At 37.9% G+C, this 14911-nt stretch overlaps 1 protein-coding gene across 16 annotated transcripts in view; it reads left to right on the top strand.

The window, feature by feature from the left end:
* The window catches only part of GRID1 (glutamate ionotropic receptor delta type subunit 1), a 538463-nt gene that overhangs the window by 469054 nt on the left and 54498 nt on the right, over positions 1 to 14911 (top strand). For all 16 annotated transcript variants that reach the window (XR_014852992.1, XR_014852991.1, XR_014852993.1 and 13 more), the window contains one exon: positions 13801 to 13902. Coding sequence is in view for 13 of the 16 variants with exons in the window: in XM_085064174.1 (XP_084920300.1) it covers positions 13801 to 13902 (102 nt within the window). In the remaining 3 variants the exon portion in view is untranslated. The remainder of the gene's footprint in view (positions 1 to 13800; positions 13903 to 14911) is intronic.

A 14911-nucleotide genomic window follows, 5' to 3' on the forward strand; every position in this document is an offset into this window, starting at 1 on the left:
AAATAGAAAATCTGTGGAGAGCAAGAAAGCCAGTGTAATCTGCCGCCTTCTTTTCCTTTTAACCTTATTTCTTTCATATGCAACTGCTTTATTATGTAGGAAGTCTGGTCAAAATATGAGTCTGGTGTCAGTCTTCTTACATCTATATGGTTTAACAGTGTGATAGCCTGGAACACATTAATAGCAAGTCTGCTGTAGTAATTTACACCATCATTGAAATGATTATCTGATCCTAAGCCATATCTGCCAGAGATGGGAAGAGTGTCAGTTTATTTTATTGAAGAATATTGAATGTGAAATCTTGCGTGAGCTGTAGTGTCAGCACTTTGTCCAGCATCCCCTAAGTGACCTTTAATGTGCCTGTGAAGAAATCTGTGTTGATGTGGTGGGCTGTTAGGAGGATGGGAGTGATGTGCTGGTGGCTGTCATTGTTTGATGTGATTGCTGGTTTCTCAGTCTTGTGAGACTCCGTAACCAAAAGTTTCTGGCACATTGGTATGCAGCCCATTAGACAAATAAGCCTTGGTTCTCTTTGATTTTCTGTGTGCACATGCAGCCTCTGTAATGTTGCCAGGCCAACACAGACTGAAGTCCCGATGAAAGTCATTAATATCAGATTTATTTGCGTTAACAGCCAACTCCTGCTTTTGAGAGACCTGATACTCTTTCTCCTAGCTGATGCAGTACCACTTCAAGACCAGGAAATTTGGCATAAGGAGACAGAAGCATCCCAAAAGAACAAGTAACTAGGTTAAAAAATGATGAAAACCGGTTAGGAGTATTGAGAAAAATATTTTCAGTTCTATAAGTTTTTTTTAAACTGTAGCTCTCTATAGTGACTGTGACATTCAGTACTGAAAGGCAATTTAAACTCAGCCAGATTCTTACTAGGGATAACTGCAGAAGCTTCTTTATGCATACATATATACATATATATCTGTCTACATATATCATGCATATCATATATATATATATTTAATGACAGCTGTGTGTTTCCTAAAGGAGAGATGAAGAAATGCCATTTTTATGACAGCCCTAGGTGAATGTGGGAAGGGGTATATTTTTACAGGAGCACATTTTAGCTAATTCAGTTATGATCTTAGATTTAGCCTGTGTTGTTCAGCAGGGTGAAAGAAAAGTCACCCACTGGGAGAGCTGTCTCTAATCTGCCTTTTGAAGGACCTCCTGAAGAGCTGTGTCTTGTCTCTCTTGGGATACAGGGTCTGTGACCTGGCTGCCCAACCAGGTTTCTAGCCAGGCTTTTCAGTGTGGTTTGGATGAGAAACAGTCAAATCTTTTTTCCCTTCCTGGAGTTCTAAAAGTGAGTGTATACTTGTACTGGTACCAGACTGAGAGCCCTCAGTGTAGGAGGCTTCTTCTGCTTCTGGGCAATGAACAAGTGTAGTTTCTGTGGTCTAAGCTGGCAGTTCTGGAAGGACCTCAGCTACTGGAGTTTCTTCCCAATCCTTGACTGTGCCAATTTTGTAGGTTCATCAGTGCCTGGATTCTCAGCTGTCACCCTGGCAGTGCTAATTAGCAGCATTTTGGTAGCATCTCCTGGGCCGATGTGATGATTGTGCTTGTCACCTATTCATTCATCCCTCCCTGTAGCTGCTACAGTTTGAAGCATAGGGTGAAGCTCATTGTCAGTCTCTAATGCAGGCCCTGAGAGTTCAGGAATGGGCAAGTTTTCACTCAAGGATCATGAGCTACTAAGTTGATGGACAGCCTGCAGGTTGTAGGGCCTTCCAGCCATCACTGCTTGTCCCAAGCCTGCTCCAAAGCATCTGGGAATATATTGCCATGGAGATGTGGACAAACCCACATAATTATTAACACACTGTTAATTTTGTTTCCTTTAGTTAATTTTATTTCTGAGTAAAGTCTGTAGCCTTCAGACATTCTGGGATCTATGAGGCAATTCTGTGAGTTACAAAAAAATCCACGTGGGCTGGACCACTCATAGAGGCCTGAAGTACTTTATGGAAAAAGAAATACTGGAAGCTCAGCAATTGCTGCAAATTCCCCTTCACTTTTTGAAAAGTTGCAGGCAGTTATTACCAACGAATTATTTTACTGTAGATCTAGTGAGAGGAGGAAGATTATTGCAGGCTCATAGCTTTCTATTTTGTATGTACCATCTTCTCCTTATGCAAAGGAAGGGATTTAGGGAGTTCCTAACAAATACAATGGAGGGTGTTACCATTTATTTCTAATAAACGAAAGTGCTTTTTTTTCCCCAAAACACTACATAATTCTACATCTTACTGTGCATATAGTAGGTAAGAATTTATTTTCCATTTTCTAAGTATATATTATTGAAATATATTCAATTTCTGTTGGTGACATTTGCTTTCTACTTTCCTTGTTCAGCTGTTTCTGCATTTTAATGCTGAAATGCAGTGTTGAAGATTTTTAAGGCAACTCTTCTAAGATAATTTAAAAATAAACGCTTAATAATTGCACCCAAAAGTTGGCTTTCCTACGTCAGTTTTCCAGTTTTCTGTGGGCTGATTGTTGGCTATTCGCTATGATTTGCATTGGGTTGGGGTTTTTTTGTGATTTTTATTTCTTCTCCCCTTTCAAAAATATATGGAAGAACTAGAGGAAAAAGAGTGACTAGAGATATCAGATTTTTTTTCTATATGAACAGACATATAGGCACACATTTTTCGGCTCAGTAAGCAGAAAAAAGGAAGGGAGTGTGTCTAGGTGGTTAGGAAATAAAGAGATTGAAAGACAAAATGGGAACAATTATTCATTTTTTCTCATAATGGAAACCTAGATGATACTTAATAAAATGAACTGGTAGGCAGCTTACAACCTATAAGAGGAAGTACGTTTTCAGAGACTGCCTGCTTATATTTTGAAATTCATTGCCACACAATGTGTGGAAAAGAGAAATTTAAATGGACTCAGAAGACCTTAGGAAAATGAATGCCTGATGGGTCCACTGAGGAAATAGTCTTTATATTGCATTAAGGAGATATTCCTCACACTTTGAATTTCATGAGAGGGAATACTGATTTTTTCTTTAAATGTATAAATGGCTGGATAACAATCACCATAGCAACGGAAAGAATATCAGGTTAAGGCAGTAAGAAAGGGATTTAATGACTGTAATGTGTGTGGTTTTTTCCTCCTCAGATATGTTTGTGGTAATTCTTTGCCATATTTCTGCATCCATATTTCTCTGAGGGCATTGCCTATTTTACCTGTATTTCTGCCTACAAATGCTCTGCTGTTCATTGTTGAAAAACCACCTGCCCTGCAGTGACCAACAGCCATTTAGAGTGTAGAAATAAATCTTGTAATGTTATAAGCTAGGATGATCTTCAAATGAGGTCTGACCGCTGGGTCATTCCCAGAGAGCTGCTGCCTCTCCCTCAGCAGAGATTCTGCTGCTTATCTGCAGCCCTCCATGGGCCCAAAGTGTTTCTCTCCCTCCACTGAGAAGTATGGACCTTGCATAAATCATGTCTTGTTTTCTAATTTGATCAGCTTTGACCTTTCTAGAAGCTTTTCCCAAGACTTGGAAAACAACAATGCATCAGGTGCAATATTAAATAAGCTCTGTAGTAATTACATAAACCTACTAAATTATTGAATCCTCCCAAACAAATTATGTAGGGCACTCTAATAAAGCTTCCTGGAGATCGGTGTTTATTTTTAAAGCTGCAATAAGGAATCTGAAAGGAGAGCCTTCAAGCATTACATACAGTACAAGCTGTATTTCTTACCTGCTTTTATTTCTTGCCTTTGACTACTTCTCTGAAATTACCACATCCTTTCTAGTGATGGAGTTTTGCTGGTACGTGGCAGTTTGTGGAGCTAGGGAAAAGTATTTATTACTGTAATCTTTCTTATATACCCTATGTGCACTGTCTGTCACTGTGCAAAATTGCTCAGAAGTTCTGTTTGTCCAGTATTTTCTTAAAAGCTAAAGATTCTCCTGAATGTTGATTTGAAGAAGGGAAAAATGAAGTAGGGCAATAGGTTGTAAGCAAAAGGTTTGTAAACAGTAACATGGAAAAATATTTTTCATCCTTACCACAGTTTCTCTATGAAGACTCTGCAAAGATTAGCTAAGTGTATTGTTATATTACTTGTGAATACTTAGAAACTGGTACACAGTTTATATAAACTATAATATCTATGGATCTGGTGTTTGTATATTCTCTGCTAATTGGCTTTGTGAGCAAGCTGATTTTATTTGCCTTACAAAACCTGTTCTATGTATGTAACAAAGCCCAAGGGATAAATATATTTTTGAAAGCTGCCTCAATATAGCTTGTTGTTAATTAAAACCATTAAATGCCTATCATTACAGAGAAGAAAATTCATGTTTTCCTTAATACTATCTACAGTTCTTCTGTTTTCAGAGAGGCAATTATCCATTACCAAACACCAAGTTACATTTTTTTTACTCAGTGGCTTTTATTGTAGAAGAAAAAAAAAATCTGCAAATTATTGAAGCCATTTTGTGTCACTGTCTGTGAGAAATAAGGATAAAAATGAAGTCAGATTGTAAACATCAAAATGAGGGAAAGTTCAGTAAAAATGGAACTTTTAAATTCATTACAAAAACTTTCAGTGTTCCATAGATGTGGATGTAGATTCCAGTGCTGATAAACAGAGCTGGTCAAAATTTACTTAAAATCTTTAGCAGGGAAGCTTTGGCACTTAAGAGTTGTTACTGATGTCAAGAGAAAGCATTAACTTGTCATACAGCAATTCTGAGAAAATATTATTGGGGTTTTTTAATTGCCATTTTTAAGTATCAACATTTCATTTAAGACTTTGGGCTCTTTGTGTTAAAGTTTTGAATTTGGTTCATAACTTACATTTTTGAATCCACAACTTTTGAATTAAAATGCAAAGAGGCTTTTTCTTTAGAACATTGTCCTTGTTATATCAAGGCCACCAAAGTATCATGAGGTAATTAGATAAGACCAATACTTATTTTAAAAGTAAGTTTGTACAAAAAGTTACTCTTGATGTTTGTGGAGCTTTTCAAAAGGGTTTGGATTTGAGAGAAGAGCAGTTTTCAATACTGGATTGAGACCTAGCTTGATAGGTGACACCAAAGAGTCAGGAAGGAGAAGGACCAATGAAGGGCTGAACTTTGCTTTCATTCTGAGATGGCTCAGGGTCTTCAACCAGATTCAGAAAGTGAATTCATGCTTGCCAAGCTTCAGATGGTGAAAATTACAGCTGGTGAAATCATGTCGTGGTCTGTGCCTCAGGGGTCAGGCTAGGGAGAGTTCTGTTGGTAGAACTGTGGAAATATGCATGGGTTTCTTGAATGTGAGACATCAAAAGCATTCAGCTCAGATAATATCCAAGAAGTGCAGTAAGGAATTGCAAAAAAAAAAAGAGCAGTTTTGACATAGCCTGTTGTAGCGTGCCAGTTAATTCAGAAGTGCAGAGCTCTTGCATAGAAGGACAGGAAAAAATAGGTCCTGACAGCTGTCCAGCTGCACAAGCTTCTCTTGCTCTCCCTCCTCAGTAAAATTCTTAGAACAGCACAGCAGGGAGTTATTTGGTTACTATACTCCATAGAGCAGGACAAGATCCTATAGGAAATCAACGTGAATGTGTATTTGTTGTTAGATCCAACTTTTCTATGATGATTTTATTTTGTTTACAAACAGTCTGCTGAGTTCACTATTGCATAAATAACAAGGACAGTTCTGCTCTCAAAAGCTAGTAATTTGCCACCAAAAAGCATTTGGAAGCTTTGAAAACAATCTGTTCTCTGTGTGAAACGGGTTTGTTTCCATTTTACCTACACATAATGAGTAGTGGTAAAGGGAATTGGTTCTGTTTTGTCCACAAGCAGCTACTCTTGAACTACCTGATTTTCAGTAATTTGCCGTAGCATTCAGAGTATCCTTGGAGTCCAGGACATGTTGGATCTCACTGGGCAATTACTTGGTCTTTTAAACTGCAGAAAAAAGAAGAGGGGCTTGTTTGTCTTTCAAACAGGTAACGCAGTGACAATGTTTTTTTTAGCCAGTAACTTGTGACATCTGTTGAGGACTTTATACCTGGATTGGTCTAACTTTTTTGATTACTTATCAGTTTTAATTTTATGCTTAGAGACCTGGTGGGTCATATCAAAGGGTAATTTACAATGCCCCTGGGAAGTGCCTGATTCAGCAATATCTTGGTTACTCAGAGCTAATTTATTTGACCCTTAAAAGGGCTGCGGTGCTGCACACACATCTTTTGCAATAGCAATGCTGCCATCTGATTCAACAGCAGCATTTCTATACTATAACACATTGTTTGTGTCTTAAAGCCTTGAAAAGTGGCAAAACTGCAGATGGACAGGGGTGCAACTTTCCTGCCTGCTTTTAAAGAGAGAAGCCTGAAAGAGAGTCTAGTAGAAAATACCTCCCATTTATTTTCAACACCTTCTTCACCACATTTTGATTTTATGTCAGGGAAATGAAATACAAAAATTTGGGGACTGAGTAATACTTCCCCGCACTTCATAAAGAAGCCATCAGAGGATAAGATTCTTGTTCATATTGTTTTCATCACTCTCATGATTGCTTCATTTAGTACTACATCTTTCTTACTGTCTGTGTTGCTGCACTAATAACATCAGCATGTTGCAGTCACTGCTCCTTCAAAGACTAGTATTAATTGAAGCAATTTATTCTAGCAGAGCTGAAGATGGCCTATTTATACTTTTATATAATGAATTACAGAATACATTTATCTTGTCACGTCCTTTCAGCTCCTTTTTCTCACAAGTGTGGATTTGCTGCTCCAGCCATGCATTGCCCAGGCTCAGCACAGTAGAACACAGGTGTTTTTGGTGCTGCCTAAGAGGTCAGAGATCTTCACCAGCTATTCCAATATGGAAAGAGGAGCAGCCCTGAATTGCTATCAATGCGCCTTCATTACCTGCTGGTAAAATAATATCTCATTCTGCCACATAATGGAGTAGTATCTTATTTCAGCAAAAATGCAATGTTCAAAATTTGTGTCCTTCAACATAATATTAAATGTTATGTATATGCAATATAAAGTATATGGTGCTGATCTATTTCTAAGGGGTATAAGAAGGTCTTACATTGTGTTAATAAAACCTCTAGGGTTACAGAAAACTATGGCTTCGAGTCTGCAGAAAGCAGTACATGAGAATACCTTGACTTCCTTAATATTAGTAGTATAAGACATAATGTATCTAATCTTCATTTATGTTTTAGAGCTCCATTATATGTAAAATAGTTGGGTTTTAATAGTATGGTCATTACATTTAATTGAATTGATCTTTGGCTAATGAAAAACATAAGGGAAAACATTTCCTCTCACATCAAAATATTTTATATTCTCTGCAATGAAGGACCATAAAAATAGTGGAGCAAGACACTGCTGAGTTATGATAGGTAGGGTCAAAATTGTTAACTGCAGTGAATGGCAGAATATGTAGAGCAAGAGCTGAATAAATACACAAGCTTCTAGTGAATAAGAATATTAATGCTGAAATACCTCTACCAAAGCTTCTGCTGGTAGTCCTCTGTCCTCCTAAACTACCCCCACAGTTTTGGCTTAGCTAATGTAGTTTTTACCCCTCTAGGTTTTCCCTATTTATTATGTAGGAATTAATGTAAATGACATGGAGAGAGAGCCTCTGTATCCTAGACTCTAGTTACTCTCTGGATAATAGCAGTTAAATAGTGTAATTGATCTTACATGACAAAAATATGCTTCTGAAACTAATTTGCACTTTGTTTCATTGTAATGTAATTTTTTAGCATTTTTCATTGGGTTTGGGCTGCTTGAATTAATTTCAAGATTTTTTCCCAATTCGTGCAAATTTTCTGCTTGTTACTATGCAGCTTATTGCCAAAGTACATTTTGTTGGCGCAGTTGGAGATTTATTTTCTTAAATTTTAAATCAGAGTTTCATGGGACTATCTACATGGTAGTGACTCTGTCAGTGCTGCATTTCTCTGTTAATTGTGAGCTCGTTCCCTCACATGGGTTGAAGGACATTGTGCTGCTTTAAGGGCAGACTTCATGTGGCATCTGAGTCCTAGACATTTGGCATTTGTCTCGCTGGCTGCTCAGGCAAGCAGTGGTGTATAGCTGCTTCCTTAGATATGTCAGTTCAGGTCAATTGCTCTTTCCTACTCAAATACCTCCTTCAGCGTTCTTGAACTTTCCCTATTTTCTATTCTAGGTCTATGTTCAATTAACTTAACAGAAGTGTTGCTCTTGGGACTCAGTGGTGTTATGAAAGCTTGTGAAGTTAACAGTTGTAGGCTGGAACCTCAAATTGCTTCTGTGCACTTTTGACGGAATTTCTTCCTGATAGAGTTCTAGGAATGGCTTTGTTTCAGCAACGGGGAATGGAGTTTTCTATTGGACGTGAAAATAGCTGAGATTTTCTAGTATTCAGGAGTTACGACATTCTTCAAAAAGACTATGCCAATACCTTTTAACTTTCTGGATAATATGACCCTGTACCAGCCTTAATGATGGCAATCAATCCACTCACCTGGGAGATGGCAAACTGAGGAGATCACAGGTTAAACCTTGCACTCTGGGACTTGAATGAAGTTGTTCCACGTAGGGCAAAAGCATGCTTATCACCTTTAGCTGGAATCCAGCATTATATGAAACAATTGTTTGCATCTGTTATCTCTGGTGAATTCAAGAACTACCAGTGTTCTTTGATTTCTTTTATATATGTACTTCCTCATATCCTGGATATGCCAAGCCTTTCTGTGAAAAATTGTTTTGCTTAGAAATACTGAAAAATTCCTGCCCTTTTATCTGTTCCTCATTTAAAAACTGCATTGAGAATGAACAAATGTTTCCAGTAACCAATTTGTATTTCATGTGAAAGGGTCTCTGTAGAATATTAGAAGTTTGCAGCAGTAGTTCTGTTGCCTTATATCTAGTTTTGTTTCTTATTTTCCCATTTCTTTGTTATCATTATCTTAAATATTCACAATTGTATCTTTTATTCTTTTTGTATGAACTGAATCCTCCATCACAGTAGCAGTTGTCCTGTTCTCCCTTGATGTTCTTCCAACATGCCTAAGTCTTGTTCAGACAGATGCTAAACACAGTGTTAAGACTGCATTCTTCTCAGCTGTGTTGTGGCTGCTCTGTTCAGCCTGTGCCGTGAGATGTGGAGTCCAGGACCACACTGGTGCTTTTGTAGCAGTACTGTTTTACAAGCTCAGAATTTGCAGCTTGCTATCACCCTGCACAATTTATTCATTAATTTCTGTATTTGTTCCTTCAGTTGAACTATTTCCCATTTTTCAGTTCCGTAAGTGTTCACTTCTACTTATGCAACATGCGTGTTATTGTTTCATGTCGGAGTTCTTACCACTCCCATTTCTTTTTCTCACTCTACTAGTTCTGGTATATTTTCAGCACTTCCCAGTTTTGAGATACCTTTGCATTTTGGATATTTTAATATTAGTAATTTCCTATTTCCTCTTCCAAAACAGTAAAAAAGCTATGAAGTAAAGATCTTAATACTGACTTTCTCTAAGCTATTCAGAATTTTTCTTGTTGTCTTGATACATTTTTCTTCATTGTTCCATAGGAGCTAATCTGTAAATCATGTGATACTGTCCTTATTCAGGTAACAAAATCAAATTGCCTTAGGTGAGGATTCACAAGACCTTGTATGAAATAATACTAAAATTCAGATACAAGCATATTGTCCTCTTCATTTCAGCTACCTATTAACTCTGCAGTACTACTGAAAAAGCAGTCAAGGTTTTCTGGAATGACTTGTTAATTTTTAGGTCTTACTGCCTCATGCTTATCTTCCTGTGATTCTCTGGAGAAATTTTATTATCATCAATATAGCACCATAAACTTGCAAAAAAAAAAATTTGCACTAAAATTGGAAAAAAATGCTTTCTTCTCCTTGAAGATCTTTTATTCTTAAAGGCTTATTAAAGCATCAACAGCCATATCTGTGTCCTCCACTGCCCTGCACACAAAACCAGGGTCCTCTTGTAGAAGCAGCAGTGATGAGGCAGCCCTTCTCTCTCCTCCATTTTTGTAACTTTATTCAGCTTTCCATCATCTCCCTGCCTTTCTCTGACCTTTTATCATGTAGATGGAATCCTTATTTGGCCCCTTAATGGCAAACTGAGCATCTTGAGCATTGAACAGGATGAAATAAAAGTTTCACCCAAAAGACTGGGAGTTTATGTACCATTTGAGCCTTGGGTCACAATTCTCTGCTTCAGTTTTAACATGTTTTGGAGTTCTCTGTGGCTATGGGTGCATGGGTATTGCAGTTCCGCTGCAAATGTCTGGAAGCAAGATACATCTTTAATACAAACAAATGCAAAATATCAGCGTAGAATATCTGGATGGAGATGACTTGCTGGTATTTCACTGCAAACAGGGTTGTGTTATGCCGGACCACAGAATATATCTTAAACCAGTTCATCTGGTGATCTTATCCAGTACCTTATCCTTATATTGACTATAAGCTTATGTTGTAGAGTAGAAATGTTAGAATATTCCTAATAATTATGTAGGACAGTAACTACTGCATCATAAACTAAAATTGTGTACATAATCTCATTCAGTACTGCGATAGAAACATTAAACACTTTATTTGCTAATGTCTGTTTTCAACTGAATTTACTAGTAGTTTGGGATAATTTGCATCTCCATTTGTTAGAGCCTGTGACAGACATTTGCTTTGCTTGTGTTTTGAGTAAGTGTCTTTGTTTCATCCTGCATTGCTTGCGGAGGGTGAAAACAGTGTTAAAATTGTGACTTTCTCCAAGCCTTTCCTTGCAGTTCTGGTTGAAAATGCAGTAAATATTGATGAAGATTGGAAGCATGTTTTGAGTCAGAATTTTCCAACGAATTACCTTTTTGAATTCCACATTTGTTTCTTCTGCTTAGTCTTTACTGGATGATTGAGCTTCTGCTGTATGGCTAGAACTACAGGATTCCCAGCAACAGGGCTGTTTCAGAAAGAGAAGCTAGGAACCTTTAAGTTGAAAATCTTTCATAAAGTAGCTGATTTCAAAACTTGAACTCACAAAACTAGGTAACTGCAGAATCAAAAACACTGCACCCAGACTGCCATTAAATACATGTTACAGAGACCATTGATTTTTTTAAACACATCCTGCAAGTGCTGATTCTGCAAGTGCTGATTCTGCAAGCACTTGTTTCTCATAATCAGATCTAAAAGCTCTTTATCTCCTATCAGCTGTGCTATAACCTTTGGCTCCAGACTTCTGGTAGGAAACTCGTACATATTTTTACAAAGAATGAAACTCTAATGGCCTTAACAGCAGTACTCATGGTGTGTAACCGTGCTGGAAATTAGTTTCTCAGGCACTGATCTTGACAGGTCAGCTGTCACAAATGGATATACATATCTGTAAATACATCAGTCCTATAAACAAAATTCTGTCTGCGAGAGGTGGAAGATAAAATTGGCACAGTTCTAAACAAATGAAGTGTTCCAAAGCACAAGGATGCACAGGAAAAATCCCTTCTGGAAATGGTTTGCCTTATGTTCCATTTATGAATTTTATCTGTATAGTTTGCTCTTAAGAGACTGAAAGCTTTGTGCCTTCATAGAGAATGCTCTGGAGTACTGTTCTGAAGCAAAATATGCTCCTTCTCCTTGCACTTACCCCTGCTACATAAAAGAGGAATCTTTGTCTACTCCTTTTGAAAAACAAGAATAAATGTATGGGTTTGCACTGTCTCGTCTCCAGTATTTTTTGGAAGTCTTTGAGGTAGTTCATAATGTGAAGCATAATGTATTCAAGAAGTGTAAGGCCCTTACATGAAATCAGATTTTGAAAGGTGCATGTGTAGGAGAAGGAATTGATATGTCAGTCCACCAGTGCTGAAGTAAAAACTTGAATGTGTTACATTTCCCGTTTTTTAATGACTATTTAATCATCACCTGCAGATTTTGCAAGCCATTTTAGCAAAAATCTTGATCATATATTTACTGCCCAGGGCAAGGGAAGAAGGCTTAAAGAATAAGCCTTTACAGATTTGAGACACAGCAGATCCCACACACCCCTACCCTGACCTTTGAAGTCTGTCAAATCATGTTGATTTATGTCAAAGGAAAGATCCATTTGGTTTGGCAGTGGCAAGGGCTAAGGAACATCTGAAATATTTCAGAGCAAGCATCTAAATTCAAATTCAAAAGATACCATGGCTATAGGTGTTTATCTGCCTGTATTGGTGCAGACACTTGATGTGCAGACGCTCATCTGTCACTCCAAGCTGGCATCACGGGAGGAGAGTTTTCAACCTGAGATATTTTAGTTTTCAGGAGTGTTATTCGAAAGCTGAGTATTATTCATTCATTCTCCTCCTCCATCCTCCAGGTCATCTGGATAAAAGGAGGTGTACCTTAAGTCTTTTCTCTCCTGCATCTCAGCTTTCAAGATTTAGTGACTATGGAATAATTTTCATCAGTTATGATAATTGCTGCACATTCACTGAATGTCTTATTCTTTTCTAGTTCCCTGTTTACCAGTTTAGTGCAACAAAACAAAAATAAAACTATACAGATCGCTTCCATCACATTTTATTTGTTGATTTGATTTGTGAGGCTTTAGGATAAAACTGAAGTCATAGAAATAAATCATGTAAGACATCTAGCCATCGGCATTTTCAGTGAAATAAGTTCTTTCCAAGAAGATTTTGACTTGTTACATGAAAATTAGCTTCTGGCAGGAGGAATCCGTATTTCACAGATCTTGGACTGTGTTTAATTTCTACAGGGCATGCCTTCAGCTAACAACACTGCTTCCAAATATGTGAGCATAGTATTGGCTTTTAAGAGCAGAGCTGAAAAAAAAGAAGAAAACAGTTTCTACTTGATACTATTTATGACTCTTCTGAACAAAATGACACTGTGGATTCTGTTTGAAGGCAAAAAGAGTGTCTGACTGCTGCTGCTGCTGCTCAGGAGCATATTTAGTTTGAATAATCCAAAGGTCACTTAAGATTGGCTTTTCTGTTGAACCTGTTCTATTGAATTGGACTGTATTTATCTTCAGAAAATGCAGTAAAATTTATTTTTAAAATGATACACTTAATTGAAAAATGAAATATTTAGATGCAATGTTCCAGGGAGATATCCTGAAAACATGCATATAGGAACATCTGGTAGATGCATGAAGTAGTGATAGATATGAGCTACTTGTTCATCAGGAACCTGGGAGCTCAAAGAGGCTGTTGCCATTTCAGAGATGAGGTAGAAGTAGGGCAAGAACACAGAAAATAGGACTTAAGATAGGAACTGAAGAAAATGAGAGTTGAGACAGTTTGACACAATAGAACTTATGTCAAGGATTTATGACCATAGGTGAGCAAAAACATTGTGCAGCAGGAAGAAAGGTTGGTCTTTGATAAACATAGGGAATTATTTGAAAATAGACAGGGATCTGGGCAGAGAGGGAGATCTGGGATAGTGCAACCACAGGTGATCCCAAGGACTCACAGGAAATATAAGCTTACTGAAGAGAAATAAAATGTCAGAATGAACTAAGAGAAATGGTATGAAAAATACTGCAGATAATTGAGCATTTATATTGAGCACATCAATGAAAATGTGTTCAGGCAAAGTACTTGTTTGTGTCTGTCCTCTGAATCTCACTAATTCTGATTCTACATTTAAAAAAGCCACACACCTCTCAACCTTTCTTCATCAGTTCTGGATTCGGTCAAGCTCCGGTTAAATGTTTTGTAAAAGCTGAGAGATTCCTGCCTGGCAGTGCTTCAGACTCTCTGTACTTTGTGTTGCAGTTGGCGACGTGGGACTCTGAGAAAGGACTGAACGGCAGCCTGCAAGAGCGACGTCTGGGCAATGACTTACAAGGAGTGACACTCAAAGTGGTGACTGTCTTGGTATGATCCTTTCTGAGTTCAGGAAACAAAATGCTCAAAATAAAAAGGATCTGACTGAGTATTTTGGGCACTTCCCTCAGTGTTTCCCCCTATCATTTCCAGTTCTGTATTTTTGGATGATCAGTTACATAAGCCAGGAAGATAGATGATGGCCTTTTATTATTTTATGTGAAGCTGTGCACTGTCAGTGATACAGAGCATTTGTGTGTTTGCTTATGCTGTTTTTCTGCATTGTAATTCCTACCAGGCATAGAACCAGCACAGGGTCTGAGTGCACAGGGGTGCATTCCAGATACCATATTCCAGCTTGGATAGGCAGTTTTCAGCATTTCATGGATTTTAAGATCAGATGGGCCAATTACGATAATCTAATCTTGGCTCTTGTACACTGCAGGCTGTAAAATTTAATCAAGTGTTTCCTGCATCAAGCTCATAAATTCCCATTGAGATAAACTATATCTTTTGGAAAGGTGTCATCTTTCCAAAAAAATCATAATGCTTTTGGGACTGCTGTCTGTCAGACTCTGGAGTGGTAAAGAGCTCCTGTCAGCCAAGTGCTGCATTAGGGGCAAATTAGGGCTTGAATGCATTCCTGGCTAAGATATTGTAGTGTGCAGATTGCAGAATATGATGTCTTTTTTTTTGTTTTTAATTCTCATTTTCTGAATCATGGTACAAATAGGGAGTACTTAAGAGTGTATATGTACATGAAGGCACTCCCTCCAGTCCGCAGTTTTGTTTCCTCAATTTATTCTGTAGCTGGTGTGAGAGGTGAGCAGTTCCCTTCTGTGACAGTACCAGAGTAAAAAGGCAGCCAACTGCAGTGGCCATGCCACCAGCATCCCTGGGATTCCCCTGCAGCAGAGCAGGACACCCATCCCCAGCAGAAAACATACCACTAAATGCTGCATTTCCTGGGTCCCAAAACACACTTTTGAATTTAAAATACTCCAAAAACAGTACCCATGAAGGTTTTGCTTTGAATATTCAAAATTATAAATGTGCACAG

This window comes from Lichenostomus cassidix, chromosome 6 (genome assembly GCF_008360975.1).
Source record: "Lichenostomus cassidix isolate B80296 chromosome 6, HeHo_3.0, whole genome shotgun sequence".
Classification (NCBI taxonomy): Eukaryota; Metazoa; Chordata; class Aves; order Passeriformes; family Meliphagidae; genus Lichenostomus; species Lichenostomus cassidix.